This window comes from Nannobrachium achirus (assembly GCF_963921795.1).
Source record: "Nannobrachium achirus genome assembly, chromosome: 22".
NCBI lineage: Eukaryota > Metazoa > Chordata > Actinopteri > Myctophiformes > Myctophidae > Nannobrachium > Nannobrachium achirus.
The window spans coordinates 32,308,117-32,331,118 of record NC_137829.1 but is presented as its reverse complement, the minus strand read 5'-3'; the positions used below and the strand labels follow the sequence as shown (position 1 = coordinate 32,331,118).

At 42.4% G+C, this 23,002-nt stretch overlaps 1 protein-coding gene across 1 annotated transcript; it reads right to left on the bottom strand.

The window, feature by feature from the left end:
• Positions 1-5,807: 5,807 nt before the first annotated feature.
• LOC308307739 (receptor activity-modifying protein 1-like) lies at positions 5,808-21,851 on the bottom strand. The gene is made up of 4 exons (XM_080753013.1): positions 21,726-21,851; positions 15,416-15,473; positions 12,934-13,072; positions 5,808-6,095 (listed from the first exon to the last, which is right to left on the bottom strand). Exons 2-4 carry the CDS (start codon positions 15,453-15,455, stop codon positions 5,819-5,821), a joined length of 456 nt encoding a protein of 151 aa, XP_080609139.1. The 5' UTR covers positions 15,456-15,473; positions 21,726-21,851; the 3' UTR covers positions 5,808-5,818.
• Positions 21,852-23,002: the final 1,151 nt, after the last annotated feature.

The window sequence follows — 23,002 nt, the reverse complement described above, 5'->3', positions numbered from 1 at the left end:
CTGTGCACCCAGGGTTGTCCACACAAGAATCTGAGTTTTGGGATAACTATTGTGGTACGATTTAGATACAGTATGGCAAACATGCAAAACTTGCAATTTATTTAAAAAAAGAGTAAAACAAATATATATTAGTAATCTTTTTAAGAACGGTTGTGGGCGCCAGTCCATTCCTCCAAACTATTGAAAGTAGTGTTTTAATTGCCAGAGTGGAGAATGTTTTCAGTGTTGTGAGTGAAAAACTCTGCAGCTACAATGAAACCCCTGAAAGTTTGGTTATAGCAGTTATGTCTTTAGGCAAGGAATGACAAAATGGCCGACTATAATGGGCTTTGCATTGACATAGCATCTTTCTAACTTTCCTAACACTTATATCCCTTCATACTATGTTGACAGGCGTCCCCCAGTGGTCTGTACTTGGTCTGCTCCTTTTCCCCAGACAGATCTCTTTGGTTGTTGTTTACCCAATGTTCAGGGGGGACTTGTGGGAGTGGAGGCTTCTACCTGTGCGAGTGGACGTTATGTGTAAAGTAACTAAGTACATTTACTCAAGTACTGTAATTGAGTACAATTTTGAGGTATTTGTACTTTACTTGACCATTTCCAATTTTCTGTACTTTTACTTATACTCCACTACATCTCAGAGGCAAATAATGTACCTTTATTCCAATACGTTTATTTGAAAACTTTAGTTACTGTTGCTTTGTAGATTTTGATTATTATTACAAAATGTACATTAACCACTTCAGCCCTATATTTTTCGGCCATTTGAAAATAGCCGATCGAGCTTTTACATCTGCTATTTTCAAAAGATTTTTATACATTTGAAAACTTGAAATGAGACATTCTGCATAATGAGTACTTTTACTTTTGGTACTTTAAGTACATTTTGATACCAATACTTTTTGTACTTTTTCTCAAGTAAATTTAGTATTCCAGACTTTTACTTGTAACAGAGTATTTCTAACTTGCAGTATTGATACTTTGAATTAAGTAAAACATTTGAGTACTTTTCCCACCACTGGCAGTGTAGGGGTCTCCCTGGATCGAACACCCAGGGGCTTCAAACCCCCGAGTCGCGTTAGATTTTAACCCCTTTAACCATTATTTTATGCTTTAACTATTGAAAAACAGCAGATATACAAGCTCACAGCGCGGCACCGAGTGCCGCGCTGCGAGCTTGTAGATCTGCTATTTTTGTAAAATCTTGAAAATGTGTGCAAGTCTTTGAATATCTTTGACCCGATCTTTGACCCGACTTCTAAATCCTTCCTCTAAATCAGTGGTTCTCAAACTTTTTCATGTCAAGGACCCCCAAAATTGCAGGTATTTGGCCACGGACCCCCATCTCAAAATATGTTGTTCCAGGGACCCCCAGAAGCAAATATTTGAGTTATAAATGTTCGCTTTTAAATACATAATTCAAAGACTTGCAAAAGAAAATCTAGATTTTTCAAAAATAGCAGATCTACAAGCTTGCAGCGCGGCACTCGGTGCCGCGCTGTGAGCTTGTATATCTGCTGTTTTTCAACAGTTAAAGCAGTCAATAATCCTAGGCCTAAATGGGTTAACCTGTCCCAGGCCTAGTTCCCGGTCCCTCGCTCACAGAGCAACAGAAGCAACAGATAAAGATGATGGACTAGTGTTTGGACTAGTTCCATTCCCAGGTAGTTGAAACAACACAAGAGTGTTCTACCAAAGTTCAACAACGTGGCTTTAAAATGACGACTCGGTCCCTGAGGAGCCAGCCGGGTTCGCCGCCTGGCCACACAGCGCTCGTGTTCCTGACGGGTGCAAATGTATTTTGCTTAAAGTGTGAAGTAGGAGGTGACAGGCACTCCGCGCTGACCCACTGTGGTGGGAGGAATACATTACAGAGGGTCGAAAGGTCTTTGTTGTCTAAGAATACCGGCGTGGAAGTGTGCTGAGGCCAGACACGTGCAGTGGTGGGAAGTGGTAACTATGTACATTTACTCAAGTACTGTACTTTTCTGTACAAGTGAGTCCTGAGTTAATATTCATATTTAGACCAAAGGAGTAGACTATGCACATCCCCACATTTCATTTTTAACATTAATTATTATTTTTTATTTACTTTATACTTCTGCTTCACTACACCCCGGAGGCAAATATTGTACTTTTTACTCGACTACTTTAGTTACTAGCTACATATTTAGAGTATCGATGTAACACTTAATACATTAACCACTTAAGCCCTATTTTATACTTTGACTATTACGAGTTCACAATAGCAGAGCTTGTAGATCTGTTTTATATATTTTTTTAAAGATTGACGGGGGGGAAGAGGGAAAAAAGGTTTGGACAAGTTTGAAAAATTGGACAATAATGAGTACTTTTACCATGGCACAGTACTTCCAAGTAGATTTGTATGCCAGTAGTTTTGTACTTTTACTCAAGTAGCATTTTGAATACAGGACTTTTACCCGTGCCAGAGTATCTCGGTGGTATCGCTACTTTAGACTCGAGCAAAAGGAAATCAGAGTACAGTACCTCTTCCACCGCTGGCCACGTGTCCCTGTTATGACAGGAATCAGTGTGGCGGTACGTGTGTGTGTGTGTGTGGAGGCCATAGGGCACAGAGGCGAGTGAGAACCGGGAGGCGTGCACCAGTGGCGTCAGTTCAGAAAAAGCTAAGGTATGGCAACATGACTGTTGTCTTGCGCCTTCGCGTGCGTGCAAGACACCAGTCATGTTGCCATAACTTAGCAACAGGCATGATACATTTATTTTAAGAAGTACATTTTATTTTTTCCCCCGTTTCTACGGTTTCTTGGGCTGGATATAGCAGCCTGGAACGGTTGTTCAAATGCAGCTAAACTTGGCATGTTAGTAAATAAAACAAGACACAATTAACAATAATGAATTGCACCTGTGCAGCTGTCTGGGAATATAACATTTTGTCAAGATGGGGAGAATACAAGTGTGGAGAATATAATTATAATACCTTGTTAAAGTGACCATTTTGTTACATTTTGCATTTGTAGTTATTTTACTGTCATTTAACAACATAATAACCAGAACAGATAGACAAAGAGACATTCATGGATTTATATTTAAAAGTAACTTTCATTTCCCCCCCTGGACCCAGGGTGTGGCAGGCAGCTGCATACCCCTGCCATACCCGATTGACGCCCCTGGCGTGCACTCCGAAGAAAAACATCCTTTCAGTATTTAAAAGGGTCCCGGGGATGGGGGGGACGGGGGAGTGGAAGTGTGGTTATTATTTAAGATAATAAAAGGTATAGTGCACCCACTTTCTCCTGTCTGGGTGCTAGAGGGTGGAACATGCGAGATGAAAAGAAAAATACTTTTTTCTTTTTTTTACTCTGTCTCTTTTTTTTTCTTTTTGGTCAGAGCCTTGAAATGTCCTGGCACGCCGGCGCGGTCTGGGGTTCTACGGCATTTCGTCGCCTAATACCACCGTGCTAGCGGGTCAGACCACCCACCCAAAACCTTAGGACCCCGCGCTTCTGTTATTGCTGAACCTCTCTTACCTCAACATTAGTGGTGTGAACGGAGGCGTCTTTGGGCTCTTTTTGGACGTCTTATATATGTGATGATGATGTTTAATTATGTTTGATTGTAGAGCCCCCTCCCGCCTCGTATTAAAACAAAGAGGGAAAAAAAAGGTAGACAATCAGATATGTATGCAACTAGATCTCGTATTTATGCTATGCTAGGTTTAATTATTTGCGTACTGTAGCACGTTTGCTTTAGCACTGATATTCTTGACAGACCGTGGAGAATCGTGTGTGTTTTGTGGACACGCGGGAAGAATGCCAGTCCTTACTAAAGGTAGCGAGAGGGTCGGTTCCTTTTGTTTTTCGCACTTCAAAGTCACAGGTTTACTGGGTCCTGTTCCCGCTTAGTGAAAAACTGTTCCGTGCAAGTTCGTGACAGAGTTCTGTACCTGTCTGTCTGTACAGCCAGCTTGTCATTACAACCACACCATCTCTCTCAACAAAGGATGTCACTCTACTGCCATTGTCAACTGGGCTGATGTTACCCCATTTCCGCTTAGCTGGCACTTTGAGAGTGCACAAATGTGGTTCCATTTGTACACTCTCAGGATTGTGTTTTTAACCGTGTATGTACAGTCTACAAACCCCGCTTCTTGTCAAACTTCATCAAATGATTTTGAAGTTGCTCAAGCGGTCTGTCTGAGGTCATTTTCTGTATATTCATTTGAGGAGAAATGATGAGATGATTTTAGTGTTAGCAATACTGAATGACACTTATGTTATGTGGATGCATACTTGAATAGCTGGGCCCACGGTCCCACTATTGCTGTAAAGGAGTTTTCAGAGAACTGTAAAACTAAATTATTATTTTTTTGTCAGAAATAAATATTTATTATGTGTTTCAAATACATTCTGGTGGCTTTCTTTTCTTTCGGAATGCAATGTGAACTGCAAGCATGTTACGCTGTGATCTGTGAAAGGGATATTTCTCAAAGCAGGGTGGGTGATGTCTGTTACATAGAGTGTGGCAAAGGTAAATCAGAACAATATTTGAAATTAAATGTAATAACATTACATTTAATATATATATAATATATATATAGTATAGCCTTTTTTGACACTGATGTGCTAAAATAATTATGCAATGTAAGAATCTTGCATTGATTGTTTGGTTTACCTCTGTGAAAAAATATATATATATATATATATATATATATAATAACTCCATAAAGCTATTAAAAAAAAAAACGAAAAAGAAAAACTAAACTATAATTTCCCCCATTATCATTATTTTTGGATAAGTTACTTTTTTCCCTTGAAAGTTTTTATGAAGGCAGCCATCATGTTACAGTGGTGCATAATACATGATTGCTGCCTTATAGATGAAAATTTGGGAAATACTGAACCTTATGCAACAAAAGTGAATGTTTAACTCCCAAGAGTGTACAAATGGACTTGTAAGGGTCCATTTGGTTCCATTTGTACACTTACTGTGTGTGTGTGTGTGTGTGTGTGTGTGTGTGTGTGTGTGTGTGTGTGTGTGTGTGTGTGTGTGTGTGTGTGTGTGTGTGTGTGTGTGTGTGTGTGTGTGTGTGTGTGTGTGTTTGTGTGTGAATATGTGTTCTCAACCGTTTCTGCCGATCTACAAGCTCGCAATGCGTCGCGATGTGACGCATTATGAGCTTGTACTTTTGGTAAACAGCCCCCCACCCCCCCTCTATGACAGGCATCAAACAGGTATAGTTATCTTTGATGCTTTCATTGATGAGATCACTATAATGAGCACTTGACACTGTTATGGCCCAATCAATTACCTCAGTGCACAACCCCTTTGAAGTTCAAAGGGAGCAATTAAGAGCTCTGGCCAGCTGACAAAAAACATCCCTCCAAGGGATGAATGTCAACATAAACAATGGAACAGAACCAAAATGCAGCCAGGGGGATGTGTCTTTCTGCAAGGAAACACCCCAGCACAATAATATAGTATCGTCACTGTCGGGCAGAAACCTTGTATCTCCAAGTTTCACATTTGTAATTTTTTTCGCAAAGTAAAGCACTGCTTCATCACACAAGGCCGTCGCACAAAAGTAGTGAAAACAGCTGATCTACAAGCACACAACGCCTCGCAGTGCGAGGCGTTGTGTGCTTGTAGATCGGCTGTTTTCACTAGTTTAAATCATTTTTAAAATGATAAATGCAAAACAAACGGTTTTGGACACACAAGGTTTTCACCCGACAACGACGATATATATATATATAAAATAGTCTTAAATGTACCTAGTTTTCCTTTAAGTAAAACATTTGAAGTCTTTTTTTACCCCCCCCACCGCCGTTGGGCGTTAGTGCGGGAAGTTCCCGGGCATCTCTGTGTTCCAGATGGTGAGGTGGTGCACGCACAGCGGCAGGAACAGCGTGACCACGATGGCCGGCGCGATGAGCAGGATGGCGGTGGCCAGCGGCGGGTCCTGGATCCTCTGGCTGCCGCAGTGCCAGAAGAAGGTCCGGTGGACGTCCAGGAAGAAGCCGTCCAGCAGCGAGCCCTGCTTCCAGCCGCGGCACGCCGTGGCCGTCAGGTTGGTGTACAGCTCCACGCAGTTCCTCAGCACGTGGTAGTGGCTGGGGGGAGAGAAAAGAAACACGGAAAATAACCGTGCGGGGGAGAGTTGTTGAATTGGGAGCGTGTCGGTATTGGAACATAACATTTTGTTCGGCGTCCCATTATAGTTGGTGAATGCTAACCCGGTGAAATGCTAACCTGCCGACCCTGGAGAATGCTAACCTGGTGAATGTTAACCTGGTGAATGCTACTATGACTAAACCTAACCCTGATCTCAGTAAAACTATGCCTAAACCTAACCATAAAACTTAACCCTAACCTTAACCCTTAGTTGAACTAATGGGACGTAGAAATATCGAGATTTTACAGTTGAATTATCATATACCGGAGGCTTTAGAATTATCGTGTTTTTAAAGGTAGGGTAAGTGGTTTCATTTAATTCAATGTTCTGATAGTATAGTTACTATAGAAACACTCCAGTCATGATGGAGTGAGGGCGGGCCAAGCCCCCAGAACCAGAACGTTGAAGCAGCCTTAGCATGGTGGTCAAACTTGGGAGTGCAGTTAAATGCTACTGCGCGTGCGTATGCTAATGCTAATGCCACTGTGTAGCCTAGTGCGCCTGCTCGGTGCCTCGCGCGGTGCTCAACACTTCCGCGTGCAGTCTTCTGTGTGCTTCAAACGGCACTGAGCAACTTGCATTGAAATGAATAGCTGGGGGAGGGGCAGTCCGCTCTCTATTATATATTACCTCTATGGTGCGGGCCTTGGTGTTAATTGTAGTAGATTGATTATGTGTGACGTTATAGAGTAGATCATGTGTTCATTGATTATATCTAGCTCTTATGATACATCATTGATACTGGATAGCTTGTAGTAGTCTAGATGTCTCACTAGGACTGAGTAGCTATTGTTTTGGTAAAGCCTATCTTGTAATGGTACAGCTCGTCCCAGTGGCCTTGAAGCCACACAGTATAACTTAGTGTCTGACCATTATCCTGGGCAGAACTACTGTACTTTACCATTGCCCAGAGTGTTAAACTGTACTTCTGTCCATGATATCATGTTTACATAAACTTGACCACAACCACCACCTAATACATTGTCTTGTCTCCTCATTTTCTCATCGATTATTGATTGATCTGAATTCCACCACAGTATTGTGGTAAATTAGTTCTGCTTAGAATAATGGTCAGACACTAGAGAACACTGCAGGAAGAATGATTTTCTTCAAAAGTGACTAATTGAAAGACCATGGGCATCACTTTGGATTCACATCAATGTTTGCGTACTTAAAAAGGGAAAATTACATGTTAGGTTTCTCAAAACAAGTGAGTGCTCTGTGACTACAAATAGCCCATTCAGAAAAGCCTTGTGTTGTGGTTTGATCAGTCATGAACACCTGGTGAGGTGTCTAGCTTACTGCCCCCGCAAGGAGGCTGACTAAGGCAGGGGTTCTCAACCTGTGGGTCGGGACCCCCAGGGGGGTCCCCAAATTGTTTTGGGGGGTCCCCAGATGATTAACTTAATGTGCAACATTGTTGTCTCACTCAACAGTAAACAAACCAACATAAAGTTTAAAGGGGCACTCCACCACTTTTCAACCTATCTTCATATAATAGGTCCTCACTAATGTTCATGATAAAATATCACAATTTTTTTCTACTCAGTTTGGGTCTCATAGGAGAGCTGTGGGTGGGTCAAATCCTTCTACCGGTGACATCATCAATGGGAAATGCAAGCTAATAGAAACTGCAGGCTTTCTATTCCTGAAAAAGTTGCAATGTTAAAGTGGAAGCCATTGTTCTCGTGATAATAAAAATCTAAATATTTTTTTATAAAAATATTATTATTATTTTTTTTGTCAAACGATGATGTCACCGGTAGAAGGATTTGACAGCTCTCCTATGAGACCCAGACTGAATAGAAAAAAATGGTGCTATTTTATTATTTTATTATGAACATTAGTGAGGACCTATTATATGAAGACAGGTTGAAAAGTGGTGAACTACTCCTTTAAGTGTATTGACTCAGGGTATCTGCACATTTCTAAAGTGACAATTTAAGGACTTTTTAATAGGCTACCTCTAAAATGACAAATTTAACATTGGTCAAATTGTCAAATATTAGAGGCAGAAATTGTGAAAATAGCCAATCTGCATGCTCACAACGCCTCGCAACGCGAGGCGTTGTGAGCATGTAGATCGGCTATTTTCACAATAGAACCGTGTTATACAAAATGTAATACCTCAACTCTTAGTGCTCGTCAGGGTGGGGGTCCCCAGTTCAAATATGATTATTTTGGGGGTCGCGGCCTGAAAAGGTTGAGAACCGCTGGACTAAGGAACAGTGTTGCAAAGTAACTTAAGTGCATTTACTCAAGTGCTAAGACTTTACTGGAGTACTTCCACATTTCCAATAATTTAACTTCTAATCCACTACAAATATTACATCAAATATTGTGCTTTTTACTCCACTATAATTATTTGAAAACTTTATTTTTAGATTTGGATTATTATTACAAAAACAATTCAGACCTACAGTATAATTGCGACTGAAGGTCACGCTCAACGTTGGGCTTTTGGACCTATAAATGGAGAAATGGAGAAAACCTGTTTGGCCTAAACATGGAGATGTGGAGAACACTATATATGGAGATAGTCCAGTCCATCATGTCATATGGGACTACCGTCATAGACAGTAGCAATTGTTAGGCCGGAGTCAATGGCTGTCTGTTGACTGTCTGTAAAAGAAGTGATGTCACATGACATACTTTTTATGCCCATATATGAGTCATTCTGTACACATCTCCATGTTTAGGCAAACTCCACACAGAAAGGCCCTAGGCATGTTCTCCCTGTGTCTCCTAGGGTTGATACCCTCACAAAAACATGAACAAACTCCCCCCAGAATGACAACAACTAGAATCGTCAGAGAAACGCTGTGGTTGGTCAGATGGTCAAGAATTGGCGCGACCTCGCCCTTTAGGGCGAGGTCGCATGTCACCCTGAGGTCGCATATCACCCTCAGGTGTCTTACTAGTATTCTTTGGCAATTTGAAGATGGCCGATCTACAAGCTCGATGCGTTGTGAACTTGTGAGATTGTAGATCTGATATTTTCAAATTTGTATACATTTGAAAACATGTTAAATGGAACCTTCTGCATAATGAGTACTTTAGGTATATTTTTATGTCAATACCTTTTGAATACTAAACTTGTAACAGAAAATGTTCTGCATTAAAAGCCCTTATCTGAGAATGCCCATATATGGACATATTGTGACAGTCTCATATGGTCTATAACATCAAACATCTATGATGTCAGATGTCAGTCATCTCCATATGAACTACTCCTTTAAGTAAAACATTTGTGTACATCCCCCATCACTGCTCAGGAAGGAATATTCGCAGCAGTTGTTCTCAAACCTGTTCATGTCAATCCAGTCAAATTTGAACTGTCAAACAAGTCCATTATGCCTACCTATGAAATCTATGAAAAAGTTTTTATCTGCTGCATATTCGTATACAATATGTAGTAGGGGGTCCCTGATTCATCTCTCTCTCAGCTAAGGGTTCCTTTAATTAAGTACAGTATACTTCCAAGTTACGCTCCACCACATGGTGTAGACCTTTTCTCGACATTACCAGGCAGCAACGTTAGGATCAATCCAACTATCTGTCGCCTGCAGTTCTGTGTGTGTGTGTGTGATTCAATATGGTGTATAACATGATACAGGTGTTGCCATTGACATATTCTTCTGTTTCTGTTGTCAGACGACTGCTGCACAACTATAACAAGAAAAGTGATTTGTTTGTGGGTTGCATAAAACGGACAGCCCAGAGGATCGCTGCGGGGCGGCACTGGCTTCATAAGGTGGATTCACCGCGGGCCCCCCATGAATGTTCTTCATAGTGGGAGGGGGTTTAACCCATTTAGACTTGGAACGCATTATTACGCATTATTTTGTGCGTTAACTATTGAAAAATAGCAGATATACTGTACAAGCTCACAGCGCGGCACCGATCAGCCAAAAGTACAGCATCTACAAGATAACAATGCGTCACAATTGGCTATTCTTTTTGAAGAGATTCGGTATAGACGGGAAAAAAAGTGGTCAAAGTACAATTGAAAGTCCCGGTCCGGATCTCTAAGACAGTGGTTCTCAACCTGTGGGTCGGGACCCCCTGGGGGGCACCCACATGATTTGGGTGTGGGGGTGTGGCAGGTACAAAAATGTACATAAGCAAGAGTAGTTCGCCTTAAATCAAATAAAATAAAAATCACCTTATTTTCCATCAATTAAACACCCCGTGAAGCCTTACATTCATGGAGAACTTGACGACCGGCAGAGTCTCTGGTAGGAGACTTTGATAAATATTGTTTTTGATCTGTTTTTGGTGAATTGCCCCAGCCCTGCTCCTCCTGTTACAAGTAGAACGATGAACTGCCCCGGCTCTCCTCATATATACAGTATATATGAAGCCACTAATAAATGTCACGTGCACCACATGCGCCGCAGTCAGGGGCGTCACACCAAATGCTGGGCCCTGGGTACAAGGATTCACTGCGGGCCCCCCATGAATGTTAACTATTGAAAAATAGCAGATATACAAGCTCACAGCGCGGCACCGAGTGCCGCGCTGCGAGCTTGTATATCTGCTCTTTTTGAAAAATTGTGAAAATGTGTGCAAGAAACCTGTGTTTCCATGTCAGTGGTGCTCAAATCTTTTCATGTCAAGGACCCCCAAGATGATATGTATTTGGCCACGGAACCCCATCTCAAAATATTTAGTTCCAGGGACCCCCCCAGAAGCTAAATTTGAGTTACAAATGTTTGCTTAAATTGTATATCTGCTATTTTTCAATAGCTAAAGTTACTAGGGCCCCTCCACCTTGGGCCCTAGTAACTCAGTCCCACTTCCCCACCCCCCTTGTGACGCCCCTGACCGCGGAGCGAAGTGATTCCTCACATGTCAAAGTGTAACTCGCACTTAAGTGTGTTGATAGACGCCTCCGCCCTCGCAAGCCATTCGCGCTCCGTAGGACCCCGGGGCCGGTGGGCCCACACAGTGTCAACAGTAATATATGGATTATTACAGACATAATTAAAGAGGTACTCCACTGTAGGTAGCGCAGTGAGCGGTAAGGTCTGAGCAAACAAGACATGTCTGGAAGCCCGGAGCCCAGAAAGCGTACGCCGTTGGACTTTTTTTTCATTAAAAGATGACTAATTAACCCAGGGCTTTTTTTTGACTAACGCCAAGCTTAGCCGCGAGACAGGAAAAACGTCTGACTTTCCCCCATGACTAAAGGGTGTATATCCTCGGAGAAAAAGCCATAAAAAAAGAATTTAAAACAAGGAAGAAATACGGAGTACACCATGACACACAGCTCTCCCCCTGTGTTCTCATTCACCGCTGAGCTCAGGGATGGCTGTTGACTTGAGATGTGAGGGTAGGGTGTGGACAGAAACGACGCGCGCACACACGCACACGCACGCACGCACCCACGTACGCACGCACGTAGGCACGCACGCACGCACACGCAAGCACACGCACACGCACATACACACACGCACGCTAGAACGCAGCGCTGCAGGTCAGGCAGGCAACACCCATGTGTTTTGTTGACCTAAAGTTTAATATGAATTCAGTGCTCGATTGAGACACAGTCTGTTTAACAGTTAACCGCTTGAGTCCTAAACACTTTGTCATGCGCCAAGTCGCAAAAACTGCCTTTCTACAAGCTTGTATACATCTGCTATTTTTTTTTTTTTTTATTATTATTTGTGACGCCAGGGTAATTGTGGTTAATATTCAGACTAATTTGTGCTGGTGTATGATGTAGGCTATATCCTTTATCAACTTGTGATTCTGTGCTTGTGACACACAACTCTTCCCTAGCAAATCTTTTATTTTTCTATTTTAAGAGGGGGCGGGGGGGCATGTAAATTGCTTAAAATAATCATATTGCTGTGTATTTCTTTATTTAAAAAAAAAAACATACACAGCAATGCCAATATATATAATCATATTGCTGTGTCTTGCAACAAAGCCTCTGAAATGTCTATACCATTTCAAAAGATGACTAATGACTTTGCTGTCCAATGACCGCATTGCGCTGCATCAAATAGCCGATATACGCAAACAAGCCCTGCAACAGTTAGAGCTTTGTATACAGCTTTTCATTTCCCCCTCCCGATTTAGCCATGCCAATTAATTCCTCCCCAGACATTTCTGCCTTGCCATTGCTGTTGTTCCCTACTAACCTGGCGTCACCGGGCTTCCCACCACGGAGGGAGGCAGGGACATGCTGGGCCCCTGATTCAGCCCGGGAAAAAGAGTTGGAGAGGCCCTCATTGCGCACTATAGAGAGAGATCTCTCTCTATAGTGCTGCTGCTACTCAAAGATTTGCCATTTCAGATCATGACAAGTGACAATAAGCCAGTGGGCCACATGAGTTATATTTTGTCGTTGTCGAGTGGAAACCTTGTATGTCCAAAACCGTTTGTTTTGTATTTATCATTTAAAAAATGATTTAAACTAGTGAAAACAGCCGATCTACAAGCACACAACGCCTCGCACCGCGAGGCGTTGTGTGCTTGTAGATTGGCTGTTTTCACTACTTTTGTGTGACGGCCTTGTATGATGAAGCAGGGCTTTACTACAAATTTGAAACTTGGAGATACAAGGCCGACATTTAATTTTTTATTTGTTCTTAATGGCCGGCCTGGACCGGCCGGGAATGAACCGGACGTTCGGGAGTTGTCCCGCTTTTCCCAATGGCCAGCACGTCCCTGGAGGGAGGCCTGGTATATAGATGTTTTGCGGAGGCAGTGGATTTGAACACCTAGGTTTCTGAAAATGTATGAAGAAAACAATAATAGTTATTCACCTCTTGACGTCGGGCCAGGGGCAGCTGTCCTGGTAGCCAATGCTTTGCATACTCTTGTTGAACTTTGGTAAACAGAAGCCACGGACATAGCTCTCAAACGAATCCTGGTCACACGTGGGCACGAGGCCCACAGCCAGCCCTACGGAGAACAAAACAAGACCAAAACTATTTGCGTAACGAAACCACTGAGCATTTTTCGGCTATTAGACGTCTCAAACGGTGGTTCTCAAACTTTGGGCCGGCACCACATGATCACCCCCAGGTGACAGTGAAGCAACAATTTAAGGACTTTTAAGACCTTTTTAATACCTCAAAAAGAAAGAAAAATACCATTATTCACTGCATCAAATGTAAACAACAAACTATACTATAAGAAAACTTAGACCAAATATTGAAAATGGACAATCTACAAGTTCACAACGCCTCGCTTGCGAAGCGTTGTGTGCTTTGGCTATTTTCACAATATTCATCTGTGGAACCGAAGATGTTATTCCTTGGCTCCTACATTCCAAGTGCTTGTCAGGGTGGGGGGCTCCCCAGATCAAATAGGATTATTTCGGGGGTCCGCAGTTCAAATATGATTATTTTGGGGGGTCACAGCCTGAAAAGGTAATGAACCACTGGTCTAAAATACGTCTAAACTGCTAGGCTAAAACCGGGTTATAACTGGTCTAAAAGTGACGTTTTTTTAGACGGCTATAAAACGTTGATCTAGATATAGACAATCTAAATATAGCCGTTGAAATGACATTGTTTCAATGTTTAACCTAGCCATCAAAAAAAGAAACTAAAAACCTAAAATACACTTTTAGACCAGTTATAATGTAACCCGGTTTTAGACGGACGTCTAATATTCGACTGTGGCTCACTGGAAAGGAAATACTAACTGGAGAGAGCAAACCGTGATCAAGTATTCCACTGACATTGTGTGGAGTCTAAAAATAACCACATTCTGAGCTTATGAAGAGTTACTATATATATATATATATATATATATATACACACACACACACTGTATTCCTAATAAGTAAAGTGTAACCAATCCTTCTTAAACTAAGGTTCCGGACCCCCTGTTGAAGACCCCTGACTTAGGCTATTAGTTTAAGAAGGTTGACGATACCCAGGTCCACTTCAAAGTTGTATTTGCCCTGTGCAACTATGCCGGTACAATTTGCAGTGCAAGGCTGGATAAACTGAGGTTAAACAAACAAATGCCATTTTAACTAAACACGATAGACATGGGCACGTCGATTCTCATGCCTGTCGGTTGCTTTGCCCACAAACTGATTAGTGCTTGAATAAATCACAAAGCATTACGGTAAAAAGGAAGTGGAGGCATCTATTACAAGCCTCTTCCATTAGACGCCATTAGAGGCCATTTCCTGTTTTTATTACATCACAGAAGAAGACAGGATGTTGTGGCACAGAGCTATCATTTATAAGAGAATTGCCCTTTGCCTTTGCCAGTGGTGTAAAGCAGGGACGTGCTGGGCCCCTGATTCAGCCCGGGAAAAAGAGTTGGAGAGGCCCTCATTGTGCGCTATAGAGAGAGATCTCTCTCTGCTGCTACTCAAAGATTTGCTATTTCAGATCACGACAAGTGACGTTGTCCGGTGGAAACCTTGTAGGTCCAAAACCGTTTGTTTTGTATTTATCATTTAAAAAATTATTTAAACTAGTGAAAACAGCCGATCTACAAGCACATATCTGCTGTTTTCACTACTTTTGTGCGACGGCCTTGTATGATGAAGCAGGGCTTTGCTTTGCGAAAAAAATTACAAATTTGAAACTTGGAGATACAAGGTTTCTGCCCGACAGTGACGATTTACTTTGTTGGCCGCCCAGCCCCCAAAATGGAACGAAGGCCGACATTTTATTTTATTTTTTTTCCCAATGGCCGGCCTGGACCGGCCGGGAATGAACCGGCCGTTCGGGAGTTGGCCCACTTTTCCCAATGGCCAGCACGTCCCTGGTGTAAAGCAACTAGGTACATTTACTCAAGTACTGTACTTAAGTTCAGTTGTATGAGGTATTTCTTACTGGAGTATTTCCGACTTTCAATAATTCGACTTCTACTCCACTGCATCTCAAAGGCAAATGTACTTTTACTCCACTATAATAATTTGAACATTTTAGTTACTACTTACTTTGTAGATTTTGATTATTATTAGAAAACCAATTCAGACCTACACAGTACGTATACTTTGGGAATTTGAAGGAAAATAAAAATCTACAAGCTCACAACGTTGTGCGCTTGTAGATCTGCTATTTTCAAAGGATTATTTTGTATACATTTTTGATTTTTTTCTTTTTTCTTTGTACAGTATGTGCTGAATGTTTGATACTGCTTGGAGTGCAGTTTTAACAGCAGCCACATTGGCATAAATAGTTGTGTAATGATATTGATACCTCTGTGTTACCAACTATACAAATGAACCACTTAAGCCCTATTAACGATGCAAATAATACACATTTTGCCTACCTGCCCAGATCAAGATCAATGACACCATGTTGGTAGCCATGATGACGTGTTTTACCACCTGTCAAGAAAAAATATTTAAACATGCATTAAAGATCTTGACCCAAATCAGATTTCAAATTATGCAGTGTAATGTCTCGTAAATCATTGACATGCTGCTTATGACATGTCTGGTGCATTTTATATACTGTAGGGCCTTATCCAAAGCACTTGCTAATGTGCATTATACGACAGGCAGTTCCGACAAAGCAATCTGATTATCAACCAATCAGATTGCTTCGTCGGAACTATAGCGATCTATGGCACTGGTCTAATAAAATGAAAATAAATCAGCTGTGCACGCCGGTGTGCCGGGTCCGGTCCCAGCACTATGCTAAGCGGCTATGCTAGCAGTTTTTATTGGAAGTTCAGGGACATGGTAGCTAAATCTGGCATTAAATAAATATAATTTTCTATCGAAATAACTTGAATTGAAAATGTTGTTGACATGTTTATTTTTTTAGGGTAACTGTTGTATGATTGCAATATTACACTTTTGTGTAATAATATTAACCTGAGCCCAGCACCAGCACTTGGAAAGGATGTGCGCATCATCTTGTTCTTTTAACACACATTAATGTCACATAATGAATGTACACTTGTACGTATACACTAGGAGGCACATGCTTCACAAACACTGACTGCATGTGAGGCACGAGCTTCTTGCACCTCCTGTAAGCAGTCTGTCTTCCTGTCTGTTGTAGGACACACTGAACAGCGCTTTCTCTTGCCAGATGCTTCAACTCTAAGTTCATTGTTTATTTTACCATATATCATGTGAATTGTTTGGAATTGAGACAAAGACAATGTTTGATGATGATTTGTTAAGTTAAAATTTATATTTAACAGCATTAGAGGGTCAAAAAATGGGGGAGGTGTAGCATGAGTGTAGTGCAAAAATACCTTGCACTACACTCAATCACAGACGAATCTTTAACACATGGGCTGCTCAGGTTTATAACATTTCTAGCTGTTGCTGCTGCCGCCGTTCACTCACGCTTTATTTTGAAGAGCCTCGTAAGCTTTGTGCGTGTGCACGTGGGTGTCCACTGACGATTGAGGAAGATAATCCCTTTGTTTACAAAAGCTCACGAAACTAAAATCCAAACGGGAGCCGACCATCGCGTTATAGTGTCGCCGTGAAAACAATCAGATCTCTGCTTCCCTGGCGTTCTTTTCACCTCATTCAGAGATAAAGCCCTTTTTATGAGTAGAATGGAAATCAATGTAACCAGCCTCCGCCATTTTCTCCCTCTCTCTCTCTCTCTCTCTCTCTCTCTCTCTCTCTCTCTCTCTCTCTCTGCTACGGGGTGACGTATGCCGGTACAAAAAAAAAAAGAATATATATATATATATATATATATAGGCTATATACATAAAGTGTCGAGACAGAACACAACACAACAACAAAAAAGTAGTACTAAGATATAGTACTACTATATAGTACTAAGAGATACACCTCCCTTCATCGTTGTGTGTGTGGTGCATGTGATGACATTGTTTTAGTGTGTGTGTGTGTGTGTGTGTGTGTGTGTGTGTGTGTGTGTGTGTGTGTGTGTGTGTGTGTGTGTGTGTGTGTACTATATATGAAGATGCATTATTTGCCTTGTGTCAATTATGTTTGTGCAGGGCCAGACTGGAAACACAAACCAGGCCTTCATGTCTGTCCAAAATGACATAATGATAATAAAGACCTAGTGTACATGTGAACTGATTCCTAACAAGAATGGGATCACCTGGGGAAAATGGGGGGAGAAAACGTTGGGAACTGCAATAAGGAATTATGGTATACCCAGAATATTAAAAAAAATGTGTCAACTGCATTTTCCAAATACAATACTTAAAGCTGCAAGCAGCAATGACCGGGCCCTCGGAGATCTACCCACGTCACAAGGGGTAGCAGCCAATTAGCATTAGAATTTAAGAATCAGCATTAGCATTTGTTAGCATTAGCATGTGTTAGCATTAGCATGTGTTAGCATTAGCATTAGCATTTGTTAGCATTAGCATGTGTTAGCATTAGCATGTGTTAGCATTAGCATTAGCATATGTTAGCATTAGCATGTGTTAGCATTAGCACATGCTAAAAAAATAAATAAATAAAAAAATTTGAGAAAAAAAGATTTTGAGAAAAAAAAATTGAGAAAAAAAATGTTGAGAAAAAAAAATTTGAGAAAAAAAAATTGGAGAAAAAAAAATTGGAGAAAAAAAAATTGGAGAAAAAAAATGAGAAAAAAAAATTTGAGAAAAAAAAATTTGAGAAAAAAAAAAATTTGAGAAAAAAAAATTTTTTGAGAAAAAAAAATGTCATGATACCAGCCACAACTCTGTACGATAAACGGTTGATGAGTAACAGCCAAAAAAAGGAACAATTAAGTATGGACCAATCAGAAGAGGGGGCACTTCCTGTTTGGCGAAGGAAGTTTGACGCTTCGCCACGGGCACGCCGTTTTACGAAAACTCACGATTCGCACAACTTTTCATCGTTAAGGTGTCTTGAGTATGCCGAGCGAACTTGAAGTTGATCCGATTAACCCCCTAGGAGGAGTTAGTTAAAGTGCGACGCGTGAAAACGGCCAAAAATACACCAAAACGCCACTAATTAGTCAAAATGGCTGACTTCCTGTTTGGTTTCGGACGTGGCGCCGAGAGACTTTTTTGTGAGTCCGGACACGATACAGATGTGTACCGATTTTCGTACGTGTAGGTGAAACCGTATGGTGGGGCTTGAGGCACGAAGTTTTGTAGGGGGCGCTGTTGCGCCATTAGGCCACGCCCCCTTTTTTTTTTTTTTAAATACGTAAATTTTCGCCACTTGTGATGTGTGTGCAAAGTTGCGCAACTTTTTGAGTACGTCTTGCGGCTCAAAAACGCGATTCATTCGGCGGAATAATAATCTTTGCAAATACAATAGGGTCCTCACACTGTGTGTGCTCGGGCCCTAACTAGAAGCAGTGCTCTTCCGAGCACAGGTCTCCACCAGGTCAGGCATGTAATGTGTTTTACATAAGTCGGCCTCCTGATGGCGCTATAAAAGGCTGATGTAAAAAATGCAGGGAAAAGGTTTTACCTTGGCCTCTAAGGAGTGCGCATACAAAGTTTGACACTAATCGGTGGAGTTATAGGTGAAAACATGAATCGGCCTGTTATAGCGCCACCATGAGGCTGATTTGATTTTTCTTAAGTGGCATTTATTCCTCTGCCTATTGGGAATGTGCATGCACAATTTCACCAAAATCGCACACTGCGTTCAGGATTTCAGGCATTTTATTCAAAACTGACCAATCCTGCAAACTTTGAAAGCCAGTTTTAGCCAATCAGGATGGAATATGGAAAATCTGACACATCCATGTCGATCACATGACTGTAGAGATACTGTCTACTGATTTACGTGATTTTTGGACAAAATCTGTAGGAGTACTGGCAAAATTTAGTTTTGCAAAAGTCGGCCTCCTGTGAAATATTTGGGGCAGAGGTTCTGAATTGGTGTCGAGGGAGTGTGTGTGCACAGTTTGGCAGCGACCGGGCCAACGGCGCCGGAGATTAGCTGGTAACGGACAAACGGACGGACGGATGGACGGACGCACGGACGCACGGACGCACGGACGCACGGACGCACGCACGGACGGACGGACGGAGGGGAAAACATACTCTCCCTCAGCCTTCGGCTGGTGGAGACAATAATAATTAAAATAATAAAATAAATAACATTAAACTAGGCAGCCAAAGCATGACAGGTAGGATTCAGAGTGTGGTGACAGACAGACAGACAGCACACAGTTGAACAGGGCACCACAGCCAGGCACTACACCATGGGAATGTGGCATGCTAGTGAAGCCCGAGGGGATGTATTTTCTTTTCTTTTTTCTTTTAATTAGATATTTATTTGTCTTTTCTGCCTGTATTTGGATAGTACAGTGAAGACTGTCAGGAAACAGGGAGAGAGAGAGAGAGAAAGAGAGTCGGGAAGCGACATGCAGCAAAGGCCGTCAGACTCGGGAATGGAATTTAACCTGCAACTCACTGTCAGGCTGCATCCGAGCCTGTGTTATGCGCCTTAGCCACTAGGCTAAAGAGACAATTTTGGCCCAAGAATTGATACAAAAAAATCTGTCTGGAGACACAAACTATGTTTGCTTCTTTGTGCTTTTTCTGGAAATGTCTTTCAAGAATACCAGTAATGTATTGAAAGCAAACAGATACATTCTTTATTTTCCTTCAATAATGTATTTCTTATTATCTGGTGTATTAGGCAACACTTTTTTCCCTTTTACAATAGGAGAATGTAAGAATAACTTTATGCCTATTACGATAAAATAAAGATATTTTGACTCTTCCGTGTCATCAGCGCTCACACCCTAGGTGGGGTTGGCGATAGGGCCTTTCTGTGTGGAGTTTGCATGTTCTCCCCGAGTCTCCTAGGGTAGATACCTTCACAAAAACATGCAGTAAATCCTGGTCTCTATAATGCCTCCCCCTGGCCAGCTGGGGCGCCTGATGGAGGGGAAAGGAACTGGTTGGAATAACGTGTTCCTTCCACGCGCTACGTCCAAACCGGGGAAATCCCCACTGTCAGGTGAAAAGAAGCAACTTGGACTCCTCATGCATAGAAGGAAGCATGAGGTCAGTCCGTTGTCTCCCCAAGCGCGACAGAGGGAGAGCAGAGCCCAGGATTACATAGGCAATTGGCACTGGGTAAACATGGGTTACAAAATCGTGGGATAAAAATATTTCGTGGGATAAAATAAACAAACAAAAAAACTTGTATTCCTTTACTTCTTTGCCCAAGGGAGCCATGGGAGAGGGCCTAGGAGCCACATGTGGCTCTATAGCAGCAGGTAGCTAGCAGGTAGCTAATTCTGGTTTAATCCTACTGAGCTCTCAACCAGAGAGCCACCAACAAGAGGTCAGAGCTGTCCAGGCCAATGGAGCCTCGAAGGACACTGATGTGCGGCCGGAAAATTTGTGTCGGAACCGGCAAGCAGGCGAAGCCATATAAAGCAGGTAGGTGCTCGTCGTCGCTTCGTACCTGCATTTTAAAATGCCAGTGCAAATTAACACATTTGTTTACAACCTGGTGTACTATTTAAAGAATGACACAACAAGTTAGCTGTGTAGCTGTCTCAGCACAGTGGACGTATTGAATCACGGGCCGGCAATGGCTCAGTATAGGAGCGGTCGCTTGGGAAACGGAAGTTCCCAGTGAGTTAGTGTCAAAGTGTCCTTGTGCAAGACACCGAACACTTAACTGCTCTCGATGAGCAGGTTGGGGCCTTGCATGGCTGCCTCCACCGGCAGTGTATGACGTTTGGACTTGTGCAAAAGCAAATTATTAGATAAACATAAGACCTACAGTAAGGTCAGCCACACGATAGTCAGACTCAGAAATCTCTGGTGATAATTAAGCAATTAAGTAAGCCTTGCCGAGCCATGTAGCCCATAGGGCAGGGGCCTATCTCCTGTTTCTGTATCTTCGTGAGGCAGCTTCGTGAGGCATCTCTCTCACACACACACACACACACTCGCGCGTGCGCACAAACACACACACACACACACATGCACGCACGCACGCACACACACACACACACACACACACACACACACACACACACACACACACACACACACACACACACACACACACACACACACACACTGAGTTCCTGTTTCTGCACTTAAAAAATGTGCAGTTCCCAGATTGCTTTAAATCAAACGACAGAACCAAACTGTACATCTTGTATTTATACTTTCATTTCCACCCTCACATGCATGAATGACAGTGCACATTTTAATCAGTGTCCAAGGAGCAACATATGCACCATGGAAGGGGGGAAAAAAAGAGAAATAGTTGATGACCACCTGCTTCCTGCAACATTCCCACAAATTAATGAATTTATCTCCTGGGAGGGAGTCACTGAAAACAGATGTTAAGAAGGAATGCGGCGAGAGGGGTTTGTGTGAGGCTTCCCTTATAAAGAGACAAGACGTGCAATGTCTCCCCACGTGCACAAAACAGACGTTCTGTAAATGGTATGGAATCCTCATTTGGCCACTCAGTTACTGCACAGGTATGCGTGGAGAATCCAACGACGGACGCAACGCATTTCATCTCGTTCCCGTGGCCTCGCGCTATACGGGGACGTACACGCGTGAAAAGGTTGTGACCGTGGTGATCAAGACGCACGGCCTCAGCAGATTTGACGCCGCCGCAGCCAACCTCGCCTCATGCCAAGGTGAAAATAGCAATTACAATATATCTCATGATGACACATACCTTGGGAATCTGTTGTCTCTCTTGTATATGAATCTTTGCTTCTCCTTTATAGGTTCCTCTGGAAGAAAAAACAACAACAACCCCTCAATGGACCCTTCGGTGCTAAAGAGATGTTTTGAACTGGGAGTGCGTCGGTCGACTAATGGACGAGCCAGAGCCACTCTCCGTGAGAAGCCCCCCCTCGAGTGATGCGTGGTCTTATCAAATGGGAGTACTAACTAACTTACGCAACGCAGCATCCGTGGACAGGCTGCTTCCTTTCCCAGGCTGAGCCTTGGCCGTTCCCATGTTGCTGCCCCCAACACATGACCCCCCCCCCACACACACACACACACACACACACGCACACAACTTCCCAGTGAACCAAGAGGCCCTCCAAACATCTATCTCAGCAGATGTAAGGGCAGTGCTTGTGTCTGGGAGTGGAAGAAGGAGAGAAGGGACTTGCATGGAGTGTGGGTGGGTTGCAAGAGGGAGAACGGGAACAACTCAGCTGAAGCTTTTAGTAGCAGTACTTTAGAATGGATGGTAGTGGAGCTATTAACCTGCTGCTCCACCCGCAGTGCTTGGGAGATAAGCACCACCTGCTTTCCCTTCAACAGGAGCCATTAGTCAATGTGTGCTGCTGTCACAGGCAGAGGCGTCAATTGGGTATGGCAAGGTATGGCAGCTGCCATACAGGGGGGGAAAAATTAAATGTACTTCTTAAAAGAAATTCATCATGCCTGTTGCTAAGGTACGGCAACATGACTGGTGTCTTGCACACGCGCACCTTAGCGCGTTTGCAAGACACCAGTCATGTTGCCATACCTTAGCTTTTGCTGAACTGACGCCACTGGTCACAGGGGCTGCAGGGACAGTCACTGACCCGGTACAATTGCCTTAAATGAGTTAGTTAAACCTCAAAATGACTCGTTTTCTATTGATTACTCACGCCATGGAGACTTGAGTTCAATAATATTAGTTTTTGTTTTTTGTCGCATTCCTAAGACAATAATTTTATTACAGTAAATGTACCCCCCACAAAACTAAAAATTCTCCATGGCGTGAGAAATCAATAGAAAACAAGTAATTTTTGGGGTGAACTACTCCTTTAAAGAGTCATGAAACCCAAAATCACTTTTTCTTATAATATTATATCAATGAGTCACTTGTGATAGGGAGCAATGATATGGTTCAATTTGCCCATAGGCTTGTGGATTCATAGCTTTCTGCTGTCTCTGTAGCAATTTCTGTGTTCTTCCAGTTTCTGTGTAGAAAATAAATATTTGGTGCCA

What these genes read in the sequence shown, in the direction of transcription:
- LOC308307739 (XM_080753013.1), bottom strand. Translation starts at nt 15,455, where the DNA reads ATGGCTACCAACATGGTGTCATTGATCTTGATCTGGGCAG. An exon ending in ATTGATCTTGATCTGGGCAG is followed by an intron (nt 13,073 to 15,415) that starts GTAGGCAAAATG and finishes TGTTCTCCGTAG; the next exon opens with GGCTGGCTGTGGGCCTCGTG. An exon ending in CCCTGGCCCGACGTCAAGAG is followed by an intron (nt 6,096 to 12,933) that starts GTGAATAACTAT and finishes CTCTCCCCCCAG; the next exon opens with CCACTACCACGTGCTGAGGA.